The 23,745-nt window shown below is 37.4% G+C and overlaps 1 protein-coding gene across 4 annotated transcripts in view; it reads left to right on the plus strand.

Moving 5' to 3' along the window:
- Nucleotides 1-23,745, plus strand: part of SORCS1 (sortilin related VPS10 domain containing receptor 1) — a 500,078-nt gene that overhangs the window by 246,367 nt on the left and 229,966 nt on the right. For all 4 annotated transcript variants that reach the window (XM_076009802.1, XM_076009801.1, XM_012770834.2 and 1 more), the window contains exon 3: nucleotides 21,542-21,641. In XM_076009802.1, coding sequence (XP_075865917.1) covers nucleotides 21,542-21,641 — 100 coding nt within the window. The remainder of the gene's footprint in view (nucleotides 1-21,541; nucleotides 21,642-23,745) is intronic.

Genomic DNA, 23,745 nt, shown 5'->3' on the forward strand with positions numbered 1-23,745 from the left:
AGGTCATTCAATATAAAGTAGCTACTACACTGTCGCTTTGTACTGCAACACTCTGTTTTGTTTTCATCTGAGTACTTATGTAAATAAGAAAATATCAATAGTCATATCAGTTGGATTGATTGTCTCTTATGCTAAAATGCAGGCTCCCAGAGAGGAGGATCCTTGTTTGTTTCATTGAGCATTTTATTCACAGTGCCCAGAACAATGTCTATCATATATCATCCTCAATTCATCTGGTTTGTTGACTGATAAGCTCAGTTTTACAGATACTTAATTGCAAAAGTGCCATCATAATTTTTTTTTTTTCCCTGCCTGTGATTTTACCACTTTAGTTGACTAGGATCAATGTTTTTTTTTTGTTGTTGTTTTTGTTTTTTGTCTAGTATGTCACTCTCAAGCTTCCCTGATCTGATTCATTCCTCTCACTTAGGATAGGAAACCTAAATCATTATAGAACGTTGATAATGTTTAAGAGAAAAGAACCATTTCGGGCACAATGTTGATTGTTACTGTGGGGTCCAGAGAGAGTTTTTTGTTATTATGCAAATCTCTTGGCTCTTACAGGCAGTGAGCTCATTATGTATTAGTAAATATTTACAAAGTGCTCTGTATTGACTAAGTGTTTCACAATCAGGTTGATTAGTGATTTCTCCCAGCAACCTTGTGAGGTCAATCAGCATTATTAAAGCATGGCCCAGAGAGGTTGGGCAACTTGCCCAAGGTCACTCAGCAGGTCATTGGCAAAGCCTGCCTTGGCGACTTCAGAGCCCATTACTGTGACAAGTCCTGGCACTGACTCTTCTTGGAAGGGTGACCCCTAATCGCTTTTCTTGTAAGGTAGGCATATAGACACTAAATGTTCTGAAGTGAAAGAAGTACAAAGGCCTTGAGTTGAAGGAGTTATTGGTGCAATTAGAAATTGGAGCCAGCTATTGAAAATTGAAAATGCTGCTCAATGGAGGTGAATTAGAGGATATATTACTTTTTGAGAGAATAAGAGAAATGTAGTTTGAAAAACAGGAAGGTGAAAAGCAGGAATGCATGTAGAAAATTAATGGAGGTGGCTTTGGCTGCGGTAAGGAGTAATAAGTTATAGGGCCAAGATGTTTTAGGAAAAGTTTAGGTAGGTCATGGATCAGAAAGTCTGAGTTCTCCAAAATAATATGCCACCAATTCACCTTAATCAAGCAGTGTTTTCTGATATTCTCTGAAAAATGGTATCTTTTTTTCAAGTATGTATCATTTTAGTCCTTGAAGCCTAACATGCAAATTATATACTCCCCATTATTATTAACATGTTCTGCTAAATATGATCTGGGAATATATATCTGAGAAAATGATATCAGTTTTAATAAAATCATGATGCATCTTCACTTCCCATTCATTTTTTTATGTGTTTTTTTCTTCCTTGGATTTAAGCTAAGTAGGTCCAAGTCAGTTATTTATTTATGTCCTATATGATTTTGTCCTTTGGATCTTCAAATTATATCTCCTGACTCTGTTCCCTGGAAGCAAATTATTAAGAACTAAGCATTGTAACCACAGTAGTAATGGTATATATATATATATATATATATATATATATATATATACACATATTGGTATATATATATATATATGTATATATATATATATATATTTTTTGAGACAGAGTCTCTCTTCCCTAGGCTAGAGTACAGTGGTGTTATCACAGCTCACTGCAACCTCAAATTCCTGAGCTCAAGTGATCCTCTTGGCTCAGTCTCCTAAGTAGCTAGAACTGTAGGCACATGCCACCATAGCCTGCCATTTTTTTAAAAAGAATTTTGTAGAGATGAGTTCTCACTATGTTGCTCAGGCTGGTCTTGAACTCCTGATCTCAAGTTATCTTCCCACTGGGCTTTCCAAAGTGCTAGGATTACAGGCATGAGCCACCATGCCCCGGTACTGTGTATGTGCTTATATTGATAAATGCTTACTACATACTGAGAACTTTCCAGGGGGTATCTGATTTAACTCTTCCAACACTCCTCTGAGGCAGATAGGGTTCTTAGTCCTATTTTGCTTTGCAGACATGGCTCCCAAGTGTAACTCCAGAACCTTTACTTTATTAAAACCTTAGTAAGGTTGTGTTCTTCCCCTTTTCAGAACCCTCCAGTGACTTCAGGTGTCCTGCAAGGCTCAATGAGGTCTAGGTACTGTTATCTTGGTGAATGGCCATCTTTGCTACAATCTCCCTCTTCTCCATAGCCTGTGCTCTAGATATTCTCACCTCCTTGCTGTAAGTCAGACACCCTAAGCTTGGACCTGACTTGGAGCTCTTGCACATGATTTTCCCTCTGCCTGTTACACTGTTCCTCAACATATGTACCTGGCCCACTTTCGTCATTCAGATTTATTCTTAAATGCCTTGTCAGAGAGACCTTCTTTCACTTTGCCATTTAAAATAGTACACCCCATCTTCACTATCTATCTTCCTTGCTCTGTTTCCTTTTTTGTTTGGTGGTCTTTGCTATCCCTTGAAAAAGTATTTATACTTTTGTTTATGTGTTCATAATCTGTCCCTTTCCACTAAAATTTAAGCTCCATGAGAACAATTCTGCATATTTTTTTTTATTTTAGCATATTATGGGGGTACAAATTTCAAGGTTTCAATAAATGCCCTCTCCCTCCCCCCCCTTTTCTTTCTTTGTTTTATTGTCAGTACCTATAACAAGTCCTGGAGCACAGGGGATTCTTCATAAATAATTGTTGAGTGGTGAAAGAATGGACCATCATGCTACATTGCTATACTAAATTTGTAATAATTAAATTAACTCCATACAGGCTACATATTATGTCTGGTTGTGAAGAATAAAAGTCTGCAGCTTTGAGTAAACCTTTTTTTGGCATCTTTTAGCAACTATTTAGGCCCTGCCTTTGCCACAGAAAAAAACCGAGCCAAGAAGAATGAGTGTTTTAGGTTATGCTGTGTTTGTCCTGAAGCATTTAAGAATCCAGGAAAGGGACTGGAGTAAGATTGTGGATGGAACTGGCAGCTTTTCCTGGATTAGTTTGCTTTAAAAAAAATAAAAACAAACAAAAAAAACTGGGTGCAGTGCCTCACGCCTGTAATCCTAGCACTCTGAGAGGCCAAGGCAGGAGGATTTCTTGAGGTTAGGGGTTCAAGACCAGCCTGGGCATGAGTGGGACCCTGTCTCTACTAAAAATAGAAAAATTAGCCAGGCAGCTACTACTTGGGAGGCTGAGATGAGAGGATCGCTTGAACGCAGGAGTTTCAGGTTGCACTGAGCTATAAGGATGCCGCTGCATCCAGGGTGACAAAGCAAGACTGTTTTCAAAAAAGAAATTATAAAATCTGAGGGCAGTGGGTCCTGGGTACATGTAGACAAATGCCAGAGTGTGCTAAATTACTGGTGTGTTAGAGCTCTATCCTTTGTCAGCTAGACCATCCCAATTTTGTGAAACAGACATTGCCTGTGAGTTGTGAGGTTTCACTGCATGCAGATTGGAGGGGATGGAAATCAATGACTGCTATGTGTCGTGGCTTTTGTTTAAAAAAACCTCTATATTTCATGAAATTTGCTGAAATGCATTTTATGTAATAATTATGTATAATTTTTCATTTTAAATATCCTCTTTGATTAAGTACCATCACTAGTCCTTGCCCCTTTCTCAAATGTAACCACAATTTTCAATTTGGTATAATTTTGAAGTGTAGTAGGACATAGTTTTTATTTTTTATATACCTATAGTTCTCTATTTTTGTTTGTTTAGGGGGAAATCAGCTTTTTCACAAATATTATCACTGTCCTTTCTAACAGTATTCAGGGGTCCTCACACTTTTTAAACAGGGGGCCAGTTCACTGTCTCTCAGACCGTTGAAGAGTGCGTACTGTGGGCCCAGGACGAGCCTGTTGCTAAGCAGGACAGGCAGCCATGGCAAAAACACCCGGAAGGCTGGATAAATGTGCCAGGCGGCCTGTATGTGGCCCGTGGGCCGTAGTTTGAGGACACCTGGAATGAATTCTAAGATGGCCAGACTTTGTAAAACACTTTTGTTTCTTGATGAAATGTCTGATTTGCGTATTTTATAACCTACAATTCTATACAGTATCTTAGCATGAGGATCAGAAAAGCTAGATCTCTTCATGATTTGGGTCTTAAGTAATTGCTTGACTTGTATTAATCTAAGTCTCAGTGACTTCATCTGCAGAATCAGAAGGTTGGACTTATTCTATTATGGAGAAACTGTATTTTATTAATCCCAAGACACTGTATGTCAGAGTTAAAAAGTTGATAATTAGAGAGCTAAATTAGTGTGTGGTGGGGGGGGGTGGAGTAGAGGACAGGTGTTTTAATGAGGATGAATTTATATCTGTATAATATTTAATTAGATGGGCTTAAACTCTTCCATTACTTTAAATAAAAAAGAAAAATGTTGAACAGAGATGAAATTATTTTTAAATGTCATTGAAGCTCTAACTTTCTATAATTTTTAGGTTTCCTCAAAGTAATAGGTAGGGGCCAAAAAAAATGGTAATGCTATAAGGCATTGTAATGATACACACTAGTCAACAAATCATGTTTTCTGACCAGGATTAATCTTTCTTTCAAGGGAACTAGGCAGAAAACAGGCAGGATGTAACAATGAGGATGTACTTCCACCTTGACATTCCAATCCGTGGAGGTCTCCAGTGATTTGGAGATGCTATTTATCCATAAACGTAACTTCTCAGAAGTGTGTCGTAGGCTTCACCATGGATGTTCAGTTCCCTAAAACTTCCTCTGATGCTGGGATTCTTGAAGTTTAGAGTTAAGGCTAAAGATCAGCTGGTCCAGTCCTCTCCAATTACGGATAAGGGAGTAATTCACTCATTTTCTACTTCATTTAACCTTTAGAAAACCAAAGGTAATAAAATATCAGTTAAACACCCATCATATGACACTGAGGATCCCATCATCTATGGGGGAAAAGTCTAAAACGTTGACCTTAAGACCATGACACCCAGAGAACCGCTTGCACAACTGAGGATATTTGAATCATTTTAATATTATTGGATCAAGTAAATCCCTTTGTCACTGCTAAATGTTTTGTTGCTTGTCCTTCCAGAATATATTTTTCATAATTTTCATACATATGTTTTTATTGAAAAGCTAGGAAGGCCAAGTAAATCTGGCTTCATTTGATAAATATTTATTTTTGCATATCCCCAGGGCAGGGCAATCACACTGCTCCTTGAGCCGGCTAAGGGCCATGTGAGAGGAGAGGGAAGGACTCTGGCAGGAATAACATGTGACATGGGGAGTTGCAGCTCACATTCATTCCCTAACAAGGGTCCCGAGGCAAAGAATATGTATATGTAGGCCATTTCACATCTGGTACAGTGTATTCTTCACAACTAGTGGGGAAGTCAGCAGTAGTCCTTGTCACCATCAATACATTGAAGTCTTGGTTTATTAGATGGATGGGCTAAGAGTCTTCATTCTAATACAACGTTGACTTTAGGATGGTCACTGGAAGATATTATTAAAAGCAGCAATTGTTATTTGGGAAGCAAGGGACTTACATTCTCCATCTGGGAAATCTATTTCTTTTCCTGACATGCTGTTCTCTTTGTATGAACTGCGACACTCCTCCGTGGATGAGTCGCCATGTCTCTGTGTTAAGCACGCTGGCTTTGGAGCCTAATGGCCTGGCTTTGAATTTTGGCTGTGCTCATTACTGCTGTGTGCCATTGGGCAAGTTGGTCATCCTCTTTAAGTCTCAGTCTCTTCATCTATAAAATGTGGATCATACCAGTACTTAACTCATGGGATGTTAGGAAAATTCAATATGGTAATTCTTACCAAGTTCTTAGCCCAGAGTGTGGTATGTTTTAAGCATTCAATAAACATTCACTATTATTATCCATAAAACATTTTGTGTAGTAAGTTAAGGATATGGGGCAATACAGCCTATGAAGACTTGACCTCAGCATCATGATGGATTCTCTCAGATCAGAGATGCCTGGGGATTAAGGTTACATGAAAAGCTAGAACATTTTATATAGCTGAGCAGATATGCCCCTCTCCTCCCAAGTTTACCTGTACCTGTGTAACTAATAAATGCACATCATGTTTTCCACAGCTATATTTATATATAATATTTTAATAAATTAATATGTAATCTATTTTTCATATGCATTTTTATGAGTTCTTTATTAGTGAATGACTAATTTGTCTTATATTTATGTCTCATAATTATTCCTGCTTGACACAAACTCAGCAGGGAGCTCTGAAGTTTTCTTTTTCCCCTACTCTACAAAAAAAAAAAAAAAACACAAAAACAAAATGTGAGATTTCTTGTACTAAATTTTCTGTACGTGGAGGAGAATGTTTCATGGTAGTATGTCCAATTCAATTCAGCGACACTGGTTGAGCACCTTCTGGATTGTAAGAAGCAGCTACGATGATGGAGAGAGATGTAGAAGAGTAAGCAAACATGCATCTTGTTTCCTAGTAGGTGACCACCTGGCAGGGTTGATTAGACCCAGTAAGTGTAATACAGGGCAGAATATAAAAGAGAGTAAGGAGCAGTTCTAATGAGATACATGGGGTAGAAAGGTGAGAGTCATTCCATTCAACAGAGGGATGTGAAAAGATTCAATGAAGGAAGAGATATTTGAATCCAGCCTTGAAATATATAAATGAATTGTGACATAGAGAAAGGTAAAAGGGTAAATATGAACTGACCCTGCCTTTGGAGAATGTGGTTTATTAGTACATAAAACCATATTGACAATGACAATACAATGCAAAGGAGTCTGGGGTATTGTAAAAGAGAGACCAAAGACTGCCGAGGTGACGGACATGGTCAGAAGTGGCATCCTAAGAAAGGAAGCTGTAGAGTGGAATCTCAAAGGATGAGAAGGAGCGCCCTCTGCCTTCCCCACCTCTACCAGCTTGTCTGCTGGGCAATGGATATTGCATTTACAAAGGCATGGAGGCAGGAGAGAGGCTGCATTTATGAGGAGGAGCCGGTAGTAAATGTACCTGAACTACTACTGGAAGGGAGGGTGCACATAGGATACACTAGGGATAGACAGGTATGTGTGTGTGTGTGTGTGTGTGTGTGTGTGTGTGCAAGCAAGCAGGAAATGATGGATATCTCCTCGTGAAGGATAATATGCCTACCTTTATTGCTCCTAAAGAGCTGAACAGGAGACCTCTGCTTAAATTACTTTGCCCTCTCTGTCTTATGCAAAATAGAAAGCTAGGTATCAGTGCCAGTGTTGGTGACTTTTACAATCAAAAATAAGCTAGCAGACATTTCAGCGGTAAGGGTAACCCTTATCTTTACTCTTCTCTGTATTATAGACAAAAGTTTACCAACAGCAGAAAAATTGCTGCTGTGCTGTGTTATATACTATATCGCCACCATTTCCACAGAGCAAGATGCACACAACCTCAATCAAATACATTGACATCCTTTATCTCAATTGCCCTGTGTGACTAGAAATATCAAAATGACAGCATAAAGATACAACTAGGAGAAGAAGGAAAATGGTACAAAATATTAGAAAGATGAGAACGTTTATAACTTATTAACATATAAGTACCTTACATTTAAAAAAAAGTGTGGTATTACAAATTTTGTGATACATGGCAGAGTAGAAATATCTTTATATGAAATTTACATGATTTTTCCCTAAATCCACTGCTTAACCCCATTAACTAACTCTGCAAGTTAGCCTGAAAAGCTCAGGAAATTCAGGCAGCAGAGGGGAACTTGTTCAGCTCAGGATGCACCATAGCATCTCACCAGCACATTTAAATTATATGTTTAGGCTGACAGGCAAGCGTATTTCAGGGAAGAATCCTTAGAAAGCAGCAGACAATTTCCTTCAGCCCCACGTCATCGTTTGATGTAGATTGCCTATTATATTCTTGAGGTATTATGAAAAATGGATTTGAAGATATTTTCTTGACAGTGGGTAGACTAATGGAATCCAGTGACTGTATTTAAGATGTGCAGGGGTTTGTTATAACATGGTAATAGAAATATCAATTGCAATGACAGGTTAAAAAAAATCTGTCAATGAATGATAATGAAGTTATTTAAATGTCGACTCACTCCCAAACATTTTCCAAACCCTAAATTATTCTCACTGCTTTAACCTCATGCATTCTAAGTTATTAAGGAGCAGAATGTGCGGTGCAGCCAATGCGCCTTTGGCTTTGGAAGCTATTTTTATGCTGCCAAATGCACTAGGAGCAATGAAAGTGGCTGCTCTTAATGATTTTAGGAAAGGAACAAAACACAGATGCCTCAGCTGCTTGATTTAGAGGTGAACACTGTTCCGCTTTCAGGACAACTCGTTGGCAATGATTTGAGTAATGCCCTGATGCTTCCTGTCCCCAATCTTCCCTCTACAGCCTGAGTCCTTGCTTTGTGACCTTGGCAGTATGGCTGTGTGTGTCTGCAATAGGACCTCTTCCCTCTCTGAGGTTTTGAGGAGGAAAAGGAGAGGGTCAGGTTATTTGGCTACTTTGTAAAGCATGCTAACGGGGCATCTTGGCCCATTCCTGGTGCAGACTGTGTCCATGAGGCTTCATGCATTCATTCACCCTTTATAGATAGAAGGCACCTGATCATGCCAGCACTGTCCTGGGGACTGGGATTTGAGGGTGAAAAATATGTTCAGTGTTCTCAGAACATTTAGAGCAGTCAAGAAATGGGTTCCAGGCAGAGATTTCTCAATTAAAAAGTAGAGGGCGAACTCCTGGTTTCTGGTTCAGAATGGAAGGAGCTTAGAAGTTGCCAACCTTCCTAACAACAAGTTAAAAGCCAAAGAAAATGAAAAATTAACAACTCTTCTTAGATCCATCAGAGAAATGGTGCCACAGGACAAATGCTGCCCCAGAATTGGAGAGACAGACAGGCAGACAAAGTGAATCACAATTTTCCCGAGCAGAAAGTCACAAGCAGAAACTTCCTCAGGGACCAGTGCAGAGTTACAAAAGCCTGAATCATAATTCATGAATTGATGGGGGCTCAGTGTGTACAAGTCAGAGAGTTAAAAACTTCAAGGGGACCTAGACACAGCGGGATTCTCGTACTTTTGTGAGTTCTACCTCCAGGAGCTCTACCAGCTCCTCACAGGGAAAATTCCCCTTGTACTTCCCCTGGGGGGGTGGGGAAAAGCATCCACTGTGAAGTGTGCCAGGCGACAGAGCAGACCTGCCCTCAGGAGAAACTAGTTAGCCAGTACCTAACCTGCTGGGGATTTATCAGACCCTAAGAGACTAGGGGAAGGGAAAATATGCAACTCCACCGTGCTCTAGCCATTCTTTTCCACCTAAGAAAGGAAGAAACCTGAGAAGTACTGTTAAAGTTCCAAGTACAAGGGCACAGGCTCCTCAAAAGCCTAACAGGTAATCACAGGACCATAGAATATGTCACCTCCCTCCCCACATCACCACCACATTACTACAGACCGATTGACTGTGGTTTCTTTTACGCAGTACTTCACGTCAGCCTTTCAGGCATATAAGAATCAGACAACACAGTCTGAAGAGATTAAACAGGCCTCAGAACCAGAGTCAGATATGACAGGCATGTTATAAGATGGATAGTATGTTCACATGTGTGATTAATTTGCTAAAGGCTTTAATAGAAAAACTATACAACATGCAAGAACAGATGGCTAATGTCAGCAGAGAGATGGGAATTTTCACAAAGAATCAAGGAGAAATGCTAGAGATCAAAATCATGCAGAAGGCCGGGCGCGGTGGCTCACGCTTGTAATCCTAGCACTCTGGGAGGCCGAGGCGGGCAGATTGCTCAAGGTCAGGAGTTCAAAACCAGCCTGAGTGAGACCCCATCTCTACTATAAAAAAAAATAGAAAGAAATTAATTAGCCAACTAATATATATATATATATATATATATAAAATTAGCCGGGCATGGTGGCTCCTGCCTGTAGTCCCAGCAACTCGGGAGGCTGAGGCAGTAGGATTGCTTAAGCCCAGGAGTTTGAGGTTGCTGTGAGCTAGGCTGACGCCACGGCACTCACTCTAGCCTAGGCAAGAAAGCGAGACTCTGTCTCAAAAAAAAAAAAAAAAAAAATCATGTAGAAAAATGAAGAATGCCTTTCTTTGATGGGCTCATTAGTAGACTGGGCAGGGCTGAGAAAAAAAAAAAAAATCTCTCTCTGAGCTTGATACTATCACAGTAGAAACTTCCAGTACTTAAAGCAAAGAAAAAGAAAAAACAAACACAGAACAAGAACTGCAGGACAACTACAAAAGTGTAACATATGTGTGATGGGAATACGAGAAGGGGAAGAAAGAGGGAAAGAAGCAGAGGCAATGTATGAAGCAATGACAGCTGAGAATTTCTGCAAATCGATGTCAGATACCAAACCACAGATAAAGAAAACTCAGATAACACCAAGTAGGAGAGAAAACAAAATATATGGTGGAATCTCCTCAACATTAGTTTTAGCAATGATTTTTTTTTTATTTGAAATCAAAAGCAGACACCAAAAGCAACATGTGGGACTACAACAAACTAAAAAAATTCTGCACAGCAAAGTTAACAGTCAACAAGGCCAAAAGGCAACCAAAGGAAAGGGGGAAACCATATATATGATAAGCAGTTGATATCTGATATAAGGTTATATATTTGATAAGGAGTTAACATCCACATATTCAGGGAACTCATATATCTTATAAGGGGTTAATATCACACATATTCATGGAACTTGTACTACTGAATAGCAAAAAAGTAAAAAAAAAAAAAAATGAAAAATGAAACATAGGCAAGGGAACAGAATAGACATTTTTCCAAAGATGAAGTACAAATGGCCACATATTATGAAAAGGTACTCAATATCACTAATCATCAGGAAAATGCAAATTAAAACCAAAATGAGCTATCACTTCACACCTGTTAGGATGGCTATTATCAAATTGTCAAAAAATAACAAGTTATGTGGAAAAAAAGGGAACTCATTTGCACTTTGGGAGGGAATGTTTTAATAAATAGGTAGCCATTATGGAAATTTTCAGAGTATGGCGGTTCCTCAAAAAATTAAATATGATTCCTGAGATTCAGCAATCTCAATCCTGGGTGTATATCCAGGAAATAATATCACTAGGGATATCTGCACTGCCATGTTTGTTGCAGCATTATCCACAATAGCCAGGCTATGAAAACAAGTGTCTGTTGACAGATGAGTGAATTAGGAATTTAGAACATTTGTGATTCATAGGAAAAACTGAAAATATATAATAAATATATATTTATATGTTTATATATAGCATATATAAATATAGTAATTGTAAGTAATAAATAATATATAATGGAATATTATTCAGCCTTTAAAAAGAAGAAAGGGACAGTGTACTGGGTTACACCTGTAATCCTTGAACTTTGGGAGGCCAAGATGGGTGGATCACTTGAGGCCAGGAATTGAGACCAGCTTGGGCATCGTAACAACACTCTGTCTTTACAAAAAAAGTGTTTAAAAATTAGCCAGGCATGGTGGCACAGGCCTGTAGTCCCAGCTACTTGGGAGGCTGAGATGGGAGGATTACTTGATCCCAGGAGTTTAAGGTTACAGTGAGCTATGATAGTGTCATTGTACTCCAGACTGGGCAATAAAGTGAGACCCTATTTATAAAAAAAAAAAAAAAGAAAGAAAGAAAAAAAAAGGAAATCCTGCCTTTTGCCACAACACAAATGAACCTAGAGGAAATTATGCTAAGTGAAATAAACCAGGCACTGAAAGACAAATGCTGCATGATCTCACAAGTGGAATCTATACAAGCAGCAAACTCATAGTAACGGAGAATAGAGTAGTGGTTAGCAGGGGCTGGGGGTTGTGGAAAACAGGAAATATTGGTCAAAAGCTAAAAACTTTTTTTGTTATAAGGTGAATAAGTTCTGGAGACATAATGTACAGCATGGTGATGATAGTTAATATTATCATATTATATATACACACACAATGGTTAATTCTTGAGGTGATGGATGTTAACTAACATGATTATGGTAATTATTTCAAAATGTATACCTACATCAAAACATCATGTTATATACCTAAAATAAATACAATTATATTTGTCAATCATAACTCAGTGAATTGGAAAAAAAAAATATATATATATATCCACACATATATAAATATATATGTATGTATATACAAAATCTCTTACACTAAACACTAAGGAAATTATTTTTTAAATGATTTAAAAAATGAAGAAAAGACCTGAACAGATACCTTGCCAAAGAAAACATACAGATGGCAAATAAGCATATTAAAAATGTTAAACATCATATATTAGGAAATTGCAAGTTAAGACAACAATGAGATACCATTAGACACCTATTAAAATGGGCAAAATCCAAAACGCTGACAACACTAAAGGCTGACAAGGATTTGTAGCAAAAGTAATTCTCATTCACTGCTGGTGGGAATGCAGAATGGTAACCACTTTGGAAGACAGTTTGGTACTTTCTTACAAAACTAAACACACTCTTGATATCCAATCCAGCAATCACACTCCTTGTTATCTACCCAAAGGAGTTAAAATCTTATATCTACACAAAAACCTGCCCAAGAATGTTTTTAGCAGCTTTATTCACAATTGTCAAAACTTATAAGCAACCAATATGTCTTTCAACAGATAAATAATAAATAAATTGTGGTGCATTTAGACAGTGGTATGTTATCCAGACCTCAAAAAGGAATGAGCTATCAATATATGAAAGACATGGGGAAACCTCAAATGTATATTACTAAGTGAAAGACACCAATCTAAATAGGCTAGATACCATTTAATTCTAACTAGAGGTGTAGCTCTGAGATATTGAAGGTTTGGTTCCAGACTAACACAATAAAGTTAATTTCCCAATAAAGCAAGTCACACAAATTTTTTGGTTTCTCAGGATATATAAAAGTTATGTTAACACTATTCTGTAGTCTGTTATATGTGCAATAATATTTTGTCTAAAAAAATGTATGTACCTTAATTAACAAACACTTTATTACTAAAACATGCTAATGGTCATTTGAGCCTTCAGTGAGTCATAATCTTTTTGTTCATGGAATGTCTTGCCTCAGTGTTGATGGCTTCTGAGTGATCAGAGTGATGGCTGCTGAACGCTGGGGTGGTTGTGTTAATTTATTAAAATAAGATAACATAAAGTTTGATGGATTATGGACTCTTCTTTTCATGAATGATTTCTTTGTAGCATATGCTGCTGTTTGATAGCATTTTACCCACAATAGAACTTATTTCAACATTGGAGTCTATCTTCTCAAATCCTGCCACTACTTTATCAACTAGTTTATCTAATATTAAAAATCCGTTGTTGTCATTTCAACAGTCTTCACAGTATCTTCAACATGAGTAGGTTCCATCTCAAAAAATCACTTTCTTTGCTCATCCATAAGAAGCAACTCCTCATCCATTTGAGTATTATCATGAGATTGCAGCAATTCAGTCATGTCTTCAGACTTCACTTCTTGTCTTAGTTCTCTTGCTGTCACATCTGCAGTTGCTCCCTCCACTGAAGTCTTGAATCTATCAAAGTCATCCGTGAGGGTTGGAATCAACTTCTTTCAAAATTCTCCTAATATTGATATTTTCAGTTCTTCCCATGAATCACAAATGTTCTAAATGCCATCTAGAATTCCAGAATAATTTTAATATACTTTAACCAGATCCATCGGAGGAATTGCTATCTATGGCAGCTATAGCCTTATACAATGTATTTCTTAAAAAATAAGACAGGGAATTCAAAATTACTCCTTGATCCATGAGCTACACAGAATGGATGTTGGGCTACCAAGCATGAAAACAACGTTGATTTAATTGTACTTCTGCATCAGAGCTCTTGGGTGCCTAGGTACACTGTCAATGAGCAGTAATATTTTGGAAATAATCTTTTTTATCTGAGCAGTAGGTATCAACAATGTGCTTAAAACATTCAGTAAACCATGCTATAAATAGATGTGCTGTCATTCAGACTTTGTTGTTTTATTGATAGAGTACAGGCAGAGTAGCTTTAGCATAATTCTTAAGGGCCACCGGATTTTCAGAATGGTAGATGAGTATTGGCTTCAACTTCAAGTCACCAGCTGCATTATCCCTTAACAAGAGAGTCATCCTGTCCTTTGAAGCTTTGAAACCAGAGATTGACTTCTCCTTTCTAGCTATGCAATCCTAGATGTCATCATGTTATTACAGAATTCTGTTGTGTCTACATTGAAAATGTGTTATTTAGTGTAGCCACCTTTATAAATGATCTTAGCTACATCTTCTGGATAACTTGCTTTAGCTTCTACATTAGCACTTGGTGCTTCACCTTGGATTTTTATGCTATGGAGGTGGCTTCTTTTCTTAAACCTCATGAACCAACCTTTGCTGGCTTCAAACTTTTTCTTCTGTGGCTTCCTTAATCTGTCTCAGCCTTCATAGTTGCAAAGAGGCCCTTGCTGTGGATCAGGCTTTGGCTTAAGGGAATGTTGTTGGTTTGATCTTCTATCCAGACCCCTAAAACTTTCTCCATGTCAGCAATAAGGTCATTTTGCTTTCTTTTCATTTGCGTGTTTGCTGCAGTGGCACTTTTAATTTTCACCAGGACTTTTTCCTTTGCATTCAGGACTTGGCTAGCTGTGTGGCACAAGTCTGTCTCAGCTTTCAAAATACCTCCTCACTAAGTGTAATTAAACTTTTTAGGTTTTAGTTTCAAGTGAGAGACAATGTTACTCTTTCTTTCAGTTGGACAGTAGGGACTTCTGTAGGGTTATCGATTGGCCTAATTTTAATATTGTTGTCTTTCAAGGAATATGGATGCCCAAGGAGAAGGAGAGAGACAGGGGAATGGCTGATTGATGGAACAATCAGAACACACACACACCCATATATTGATTAAGTTTGCCATCTTATATGGGCAACGTTTTTGTTGCCTAAAGACAGTTACAATGGTAACATCAGAGATCACTGATCACAGATTACCATGACAGATATAATAATAATAATGAAAAAGTTTGAAATATTATGAGAATCACCAAAATGTGACACAAGGACATGAAATGAGTATCTGATGTTGGTGCTAATAGACTTTCTCCATGCAAGATTGCCACAAACCTAATATCAGCAAAAAATAAATAAAATAAAATAAAAAAATAAATAAAAACACCAAGCAATATTTGTGAAGCAAAATAGCACAATAAAGTGAAGTACAATAAAATGAGATATACCTATTTATGACATTCTCAAAAGGGTGAATCTATGGAAACAGTAAATAGATCAGTGGTTATTATGGATTAAGGAAATGGCAGGGATAAATAGGAGTAGCAGAGAAGATTTTTAATGCAATAAAACTATTCTTTAAGATACCAAGATGCCGGATAATGTCTTTATACATTTGTCAAAACCCATGGACTATATAATACCAAGAACAAACCCTGATATAATCTGTGCAGGTTTATGATTATGTATCATTGTAGGTTCTTTGATTGTAACAAATGTCACACTCTGGTGGAAGATGTTGACGATGGAGGAGTCTGTGCATGTGTGGTGACTGGGGACAGGGTATATGAGAACCATGTCCTTTCCACTCAATTTCTGTAAACCTAAAACTGCCCGAAGAAATAAAGTTCATTAGTTAAAAAACAGTGGAGGACATAGAACATACCCACTGCCCTAGTCCCTCTTCTTCCCATACAGCCAATTGTATCTTCGAATAGCAAGGGCTACAGCAGCCAAATGTCCTTGCCAGACTATGTCAGATTCTTGATTTTGATTTCATAGAAATTCAGTGGGCCACACAAGAAAAGCAAGGATCCATCAAGGCTTGAACAAGTCCATCAAAACCAAATTGTGAGTGCCTGCTATGCCCAGGGCACTGTTCTGAGTGCTAGGAAGACACTGGTGCACAAATCAGACATCCTCTTTGCTGGAATGGAGTGTACATTCTGGTGGGGGAAGACAGACAAAACATTGGTAAAAATACATCAGATGGGGATAAATATTATGAAGAGAAAATAAAAGTTCCTACGGAGGACAGAGTGTGCTGGGGGAGAGAGAGAGATGTTGCTATAGCATACAATGTGAGTCCTGTTTGGCTTCAAAAACTTGCTTTTTCTATTAGGCTAAGACATCTTGGTAATCTTAATGAGGCATTATCAAGTCATTAACAGATTGACCCCATCCATTTTGCCTTTATTTTTAGCCCCCCCCTCCCCCAGAAGCCAGAATGGATCAGATAAAAGATATACCTTCTTTTCTTCTTATAACCCTGTGAGAGTGTCTGCTCATACATTTCTTTAAATCGATTCTCCCTTCCAGGCCCTGTGTCCTTTTAGTAGGTGTGAAGAAAAGCCAGGCTTTGGTCCACGCAATGTAGAACATCAAACAGTTTCAGTTCATATTTCTTGTATTAAGAAATTCTCAGCTACGGGAGGGATTTCCGTAGTATAGTGGCTATCGTGTTTGCCTCACAAACAATGCTCAAATGGATTTTCTAAATACACCTTCTCCACCCTTGAAGTGTTTCTTGTGGCTTTTGATGGACGCACTGCAATATGGGGTTAAGAACGCGAGCGCTGTTGTGGCGACCTGTGTGGACTCTGCACCTTCCTACTTCTTTGGCCCTAAATAGGTTGGTTAGACTTTTGGGTCCTCCTTATTTGTAATATGTGGTGTATATCAGTGTCCATCTCATAGGATTCTGCTTGTGAATAGCGTAGATCACACTGTATGCACCCAATGAACATTCATTTTTATTATATTATCTGTTAGGTTTCTTAAGCATAATAATCTATTCAGTGATGGAATTCTGGCACAATTATAGAAGCGGAGTATAGAATCTTTAACTCGCATCCTCCAGCTCTTACCATGAATGCTCTGATCCAAGTTCCACATAAAAGTATCAGCACATACTCTACAAAGTATGGTAGACTAAATTTGGCTGCATTTAAAAATGTTGTAATAGCTTCATGAGTATTTTCTCTTCTAAGTAACTTAAATTGAAATGATTTTCAGTGATTGAGATTTTCCTTGAGGGTTCATGTTGTATAGTTTAGTAAATGTTGGGCAAAGAATACCAAAAACATCAAGAAATAAAAAGTTAGAAAATGCTACAAAGCAAAAGCTATCATTTATAGTTTGCCTATTATGTGCCAGTCATTGTGCTCTGCATTTTTATGGATTAATTTAGTTTACAAATGATTCTGTGCTTATTTAGTAACTCATTTGGTGGCATAACATTATAGAAGAGGAAATCCAATCACACGCTGTATTTCTACAGCTCCTTGTGGAAACTAGTCATACTCTGTATTGATCACTTCTTTAAATGTAGTAGGAGATTTTGCCATCTCAAAAGAATTATAAGCTCTTCGAAGGCAGGTGAGATGCCTGTGATGTGGTTTCTCCACCTGCCAGAGCAACTCATCTGAGCTCTCTGTAAATAGTATTAATAAGTCCTTAAATGAAGACACTCTTTCAAATGTTCTAGCAGTCACTAAAGCATATTTGTAAAGATGGTAGACTAAGGATTAAAGATCAAAAGCAAAAGGAGATGAGTGATTTAATAAACTTGCATATTTATTTTCCTGGAGTGCTTATCTTTTTAAGCTTTCAGCTTCTTCTGACACAGCATAGATGTTGACAGAAGCTCTGTTTTTCATCTACAGATAAGTCAACCTGTAAACAAAGCCTGAGAATAACAATAATTGCTTGGAAATGTTTTTTAAAATGGTACAAGTCAAGAAATCGGTCCGCATAAATTGCATCTTTATTAAGTCTGTATATGATATATATTTTAAGATTTCTTCCTTTTTCTTTGCTTTTTTGTTTTATTTTGTTTTTTCCATTATAATGGTAGCCACTTTGTGGTTAGCCCAGGTTGTCATTTGTGTTTGCAAATTTCATTTATTTAAAATATTTTTACTGTTCCCCCTTTTCTTATGAAGCCAAGATCCATATCTTTCTTTTGCTATTTTTGTCTTTGGTACTGTGTTTCTCAATGTGGGTTACTCAGAACACTAATCTCATTAGATATCCCTCAAGAATGGATCCTATAATCAAATATGTTTGGAAGATGCACTTAAGGGGTTCAATGTATATTACAATAATGCAATTTGTGAAAAGTTATCAAGTAAAAGAACATTACATTTTGCCTAATCAGCACTCCCCGACATTTTTTGATCTTGGAGAATATCCCTTTCTCCCATATCTAGATATGATCCCTAAAATATTTAGCCAGTACTTTGGCTTGCCAGCCAGGCTGCTGTTCAACCTGTATCCTCTGCCCTTTCAGAGCCCATGTCCCTAGGAGACTGCAGCTCCTACAACTGACCCTGAGAATATAACTGGAAGCATCTCTTGGTTGTAAATTGGGGTTTGTAGATGGGCATCAGGGTGCCTTCCAGGGTGCATTGCCTCCCAAGGTCACTGTCTCCTCCACTGGGGTGCAGGCTGATCGGCATAGCCATTGACCAATCAGTACAGGAGCTGGTCGTGATGCTGGAGCAATTTCTTGAGGACCTCTGCTGTGCCAGCCCTCAATCTTTTGGTGGTGGTGGCTGGACTGTGAGGAAAAACAGAAAAGTAGGAGGTCCCCACCTGAGATGCCACGGTGATGAGGCCAGCAGGAGCAATTGCTCAGAGAACTCAGAGAACTTGGTGCAGTAATGATTTACTGACAAGTTTGCAAGTATTTTTTTTTTTGCTCTTGTACCACCATACCAATGTATGCCAGCTGTTGGTTAGTTTTACTCACAACACCTATCAACACTCTGTCTAATTCTAGTTTTGTGGGACACCCCTGGACAACTGCTAATCTATACCACTTGGGTGTGTGAAAATTCGTCGTTTTTCATCTTTCTATCGATTGCTTATTACAAAGCCATAATGTTCAAACATGCAACTCTGTTGGAATAGAGAATTAACAAATTATGGATCCGTTTTTGAGCTTTGTCAAATTAAAAAGCAAGAGATGGCATAAAAAAACAACAACAACAATGACAGACACCTTGAGGGATCTAGATTTGTAGACAAGTGATGTTATAATAAGAGAAAAATGCCAATAACATAGTGTAAGCTCTCTGAAAAGAAAAAGTTGCTGATGTAAATCTGAGTTAGTCACTCTATTGTCATCTTGTCACATTGAGATTAAAGTTAAATACACACCCACTCGCCCACCCGTACAGACACACCTACACATACACGCAAATGAGAATGATTCTGTATAGAGTCCTTATAGAATAAACCTCATTTGCCTTTGTATGGTATGTTTTTTTTTTAAATGTAAAAATATTCATTGAATAGCTGAAGAATCAGGTTAGAAATGATAACAGACTCCTCATGTCCTCTGTAGACCAGTCTACTTCTTTAGCCTCTTTTCCTATTATTCCACTAGGAAAATTGAACCATTCGCTTATCTCCAATGTAGTCCTACCAATTTCTACCTAATCACTCAGCTGAACTTATTATTAATAATATAACAGTGTTTATACATTTCATCCTCCTCCCATCCCCCCCCAGGGTAGATTTGGCATCTATTTGTTCATTCTCAAACTTATTAGTATTGTTCAGAGTAATGAATAGAAAAATAAACCAAAACTATTCAATAAAAGGAGCTAGAAGAAGGTTAGCGAGATTTTGGAGTCAAGCAAGACCTAGTGCAAAGAGAAGGTTGGTTGACCCAGGAAGGCTGGGAAAAAGTCAAACACCAATAGTGAACTGAGTAAGGAAAGAAACCTCAGACATTAGTGAGTAGCAATAAATTGCAGATTAGCTGTGAATTTAGAGAGAAAAAGATAGGTATGGAAGGAGCATCTCAAGAATTTTTGTTGTGGTTCATGACAAAATCTCCTGTGAAAGGGTTGAGGAATGCTCCTCAAATATTCCTGGCCATGAAGCCAGTGTTTTTTGATTGTGAAAGACTGGTCCGGTAGAAAGTTAGGTTATATAATTTTATTATCCAAGGGTACTTTCTGGTCTATGATTCTCTTTCTACTTACCTTTTCTAAACTTACCCATTTTCAAGGTTTATATAGTTCTTTCAAGAAGTTTTACATACTTCCCCATTACTCAGTGAATTGGAATGGCATCTAAATTTTCCGAAGTATTGACTCTTTTGTATTTACCATCTACGTATACCTTTTAAGAAGAAATGTTTTCAATTTCCAGCCAGAATAAATCTTTAATTCCTAATTCCAGGATCACTTTTATCAAACTTTCTTGTTTCGCTGCCTGGTCCAGAGTAATGAATGAGGTTGTTAGCACAAACTACTTCTATTTAGTCATCACTAAATTTGTAACTTCTCTTAGGAACAGAAATGAATTAAAATTATTGCATTTTTGTGTTTTTCTAATTAAACAAACTTTTTATCCTAAGTGTTTTTAATCCATATCTCTATCATTGCACTTAACACATTATAACTATTTGTTTATATTTCTTTCTCTCAAATAAATCTGTTAGGTACTTGACCATAAGGGCTGTACATTGTATCCTGGCACTTAGTACGGTGTCTGATACATTTTAGGAGCTCTGAAAATGTGAAAGAATGAATGAATTTTATTAAGAATCTCTCATGTGAGAAAAAAAAGCAACTGAAAGGAAAGTTTATATCTATCTTCTTTAATTTATAAAAAGAAAGAAAGAAAAGAAAAGCTGAGGTATAATGAAAGCAACATAAGGCTTAGAGGCAGAATATCTGGATTCAAATTCTAGCTGGCCCATTTATTAGCTGTTTTCTTTGAGCAGGTCACTGAAGTTCTCTCAACTACTTTCTTTAAATGCAGATAATTATCCCCACGACACATAGTTGTGATGATCTAATGAGATTAAAATTTTTTGAAGTACAGAGTGGGCCTTCATAGAGAAGTTGATTAAAACCTATTATTCAATCTGAATTAATAAGTCATTTACCAATGGCTAGATAAAGATGAGAGAATCCACCAGACATACAGATTCAGTGCCAAGAATCGATGTCCTCCCAATTCTGGGTTGCTTAACACTGGAAAAGGCCATTGAGTAAGATTGTGAAATTTCACTTATTATTGAGACATTTTCTTGCTCTTAAATAATAGAACAGACTGGATGACCTTTGAAGGGAACGGCCCACCATATATTCTCTGACTCATGAAAGAAAACACAATTTGTAGATAAATCAGGAGAACCTGCTTTTCCTCTGTGCCAAAGATAAAGCAAAAGTTTGGAAATGTCATATCTAACTAAAAGCTCTTTAATTCTTTGGTCAATTCAAGGGCCACCCTCATCTCTTAATCTTTTTAAATGAACCACATCTTTTATGCACTGTGCGTACATTAAGCAGCAGTAGAGAAATGGAGTTTTAATTTTTACCAATTCAATTTAAATGCAAATGTTAACCACTCACATGATGCTACTGTGTACATAATTAAGCATCATTATATACTACATGAATCATTTAGAAACCTCCCGAGAGCCATTCTGCTATGTAAAACATGCATTATACTGACAGGCAGCCAAATGACGTATACTTCTGTCCTCATTAATGCTCCTTTTGAATTATAGGTCAACCGATTATGGAACAACCTATGAGAAGCTGAATGATAAAGTTGGCTTGAAAACAATTTTAAGCTATCTCTATGTGTGTCCTACCAACAAGCGTAAGGTAAGAAATGTATATTCAGCATGCTACTTATTCATGACGTGACTTTCTGTCTTGGTTGGGTAACCTCTTTAGCTACCTAAAAATCCATTACAGTGAAGCTGGGATTAGAAATGTAAAGATGAGTTGATGGATGTTAAGGTTGTAAAATGTCTGACACATCATAATTTTCAGATCAGCAGCTGTGAATATGGGAGGGCGAAGGGTAGTTGGATCTACCGTTTCTGAAAGGCAGCTGCAGGGATGAGTCTTGTTGCGTGGATGCTGCCGACTCTCTAGTAAGAGCTCGGACCCGTCAGTCACAAGAATCAGAATGAGCCTTGACAAGACAGCAGAAAAGATGGGTTTTCATCTGATGTCCCAGTTTTTCCTTGTCATGGAATAAATAGGTTAACTAAAATTTAAGTGAATGTATCATCCTACAGCAGGTAGGAAGTTTTATTTTTAAAGTTTGCTCAACCTGTACAGAAATGCCAGGATAGAGACAGTGCATTTGGCAGAAGAGAGTAGCTTGGAAAGAGTGGTGAGGTTAGTCCCATCTGAGCATAGACTTTAGCTGCAATGAGCCTTAGAGATCCTCATATCCAACATCCTTATTTTACAGATGAGAAAACTGAGGTTCAGAGAAAGGAAATGGTTTGTCCCCATTGCAATTATGGGCACAACTGGGGCTAGAATTCAGGTTCATTTGTTAGCAATCACACTTCTTCCACTACATCATATATCTTCCACTACATTCAGATGGCTTTTATCTACTCTTTAGAGATGTTATCTTTTTTTTTGTTTGTTTTGGAAAAAAATGTTTGCTTTTAAGTGAGAAAGACATCTTTATGTCAAAAGGAGAGCGGTGCTACGTCTGTACCTTTGTTCTGACAAACTTGCATTACCAAATTCTGAATTCTGACATTTAATTTATAAATATTGCATGGGTCACATGAACTAATAATACCCACCGGGAAATAGAAAAGTGTTGTTCATCAATGTGTCCTATGCCATATTCTGTCATTATGGTAGCACAGATAGCTATTTTCTCATCTCAGATTTTTCATTAGCTACTATTAGTGAACTTAGGTTGGTTCTACATTTTGTCACCTAGACAACAGAAGGTGATGAGAATATGTCTCAAGCAATCAGTCTCAACACTGGCTGCACATCAGAGGAACTATTAATAGGTGGTCCCCAAATGTGCAAGCTCTAGCCCCACCCCTGTTGCTCTGGATTAAGGCTCATGTAACTATAATATCTTGAGAAAGCACCCCAGATGTTTCTGATATGTGTCTAGGATTAAGAATAACTAGTATAAAGTATAATGTGCTCTCTGACTGTAAGCATTTCAAGTTCTTCAGGAGAAGCAGTATAATTTTTCAGTTAAGCGTAGACTCTAGAGTCAGATGGATTGAGTAAAAACCCAGCTAAACCGATTACCAAGTATATCAGTATGGTGCGTTATTTAATCTCTTCAAGCACAGTAACATTATCTTTAAAATAGGGATAATTATAGTACCTACCTCCTGAGGGGAGTTGTAAGGATTATGTGAAATTAAGCAATTCAAGTGTTGAGTACAGAATAGTAAAGGTTTAATCAATGTGTTCTCCTTACTTCATTCTCCTTTCTTATCTTCCTGCTCCTCCTGCTTTATATGATTATTAGAAGTAGTAGTAATGATTATCCTCTATAAATAGCACTATCTAAAATAACTTTTTATGATGATAAAGAAATGTTCTTCTAAGCTGTCCCATGCTTTAGACACTAACAACTTGTGGCTGTTGAGTATTGGAAACATAGCTAGTGTTAATTGAGTAGCTAGATTTTAAATTTCATTTAATTTTAATTAATTTAAATTTATATAGCCAAATATGGCTGATAGTGACAGCATCATACAGCATAGCTAAATAATATCAAACTCACACATTTAGAACTATAACCTGGACATTCCTATTTCCCCCTTCCTGGCTGGTTACTTTGTCAATAATTACATTTAAACAATTTTGATCTTCTGTATGCAGTCCCAAATGAAGAAACTGAACTTGTATACTTTATTTTTATAACTAGATTTAGTTGTTTGTTGGCTTTGAATTGATTTTTGTAATACCTATTGATTTTTCC

This window comes from Microcebus murinus, chromosome 14 (assembly GCF_040939455.1).
Source record: "Microcebus murinus isolate Inina chromosome 14, M.murinus_Inina_mat1.0, whole genome shotgun sequence".
NCBI classification, from domain to species: Eukaryota; Metazoa; Chordata; class Mammalia; order Primates; family Cheirogaleidae; genus Microcebus; species Microcebus murinus.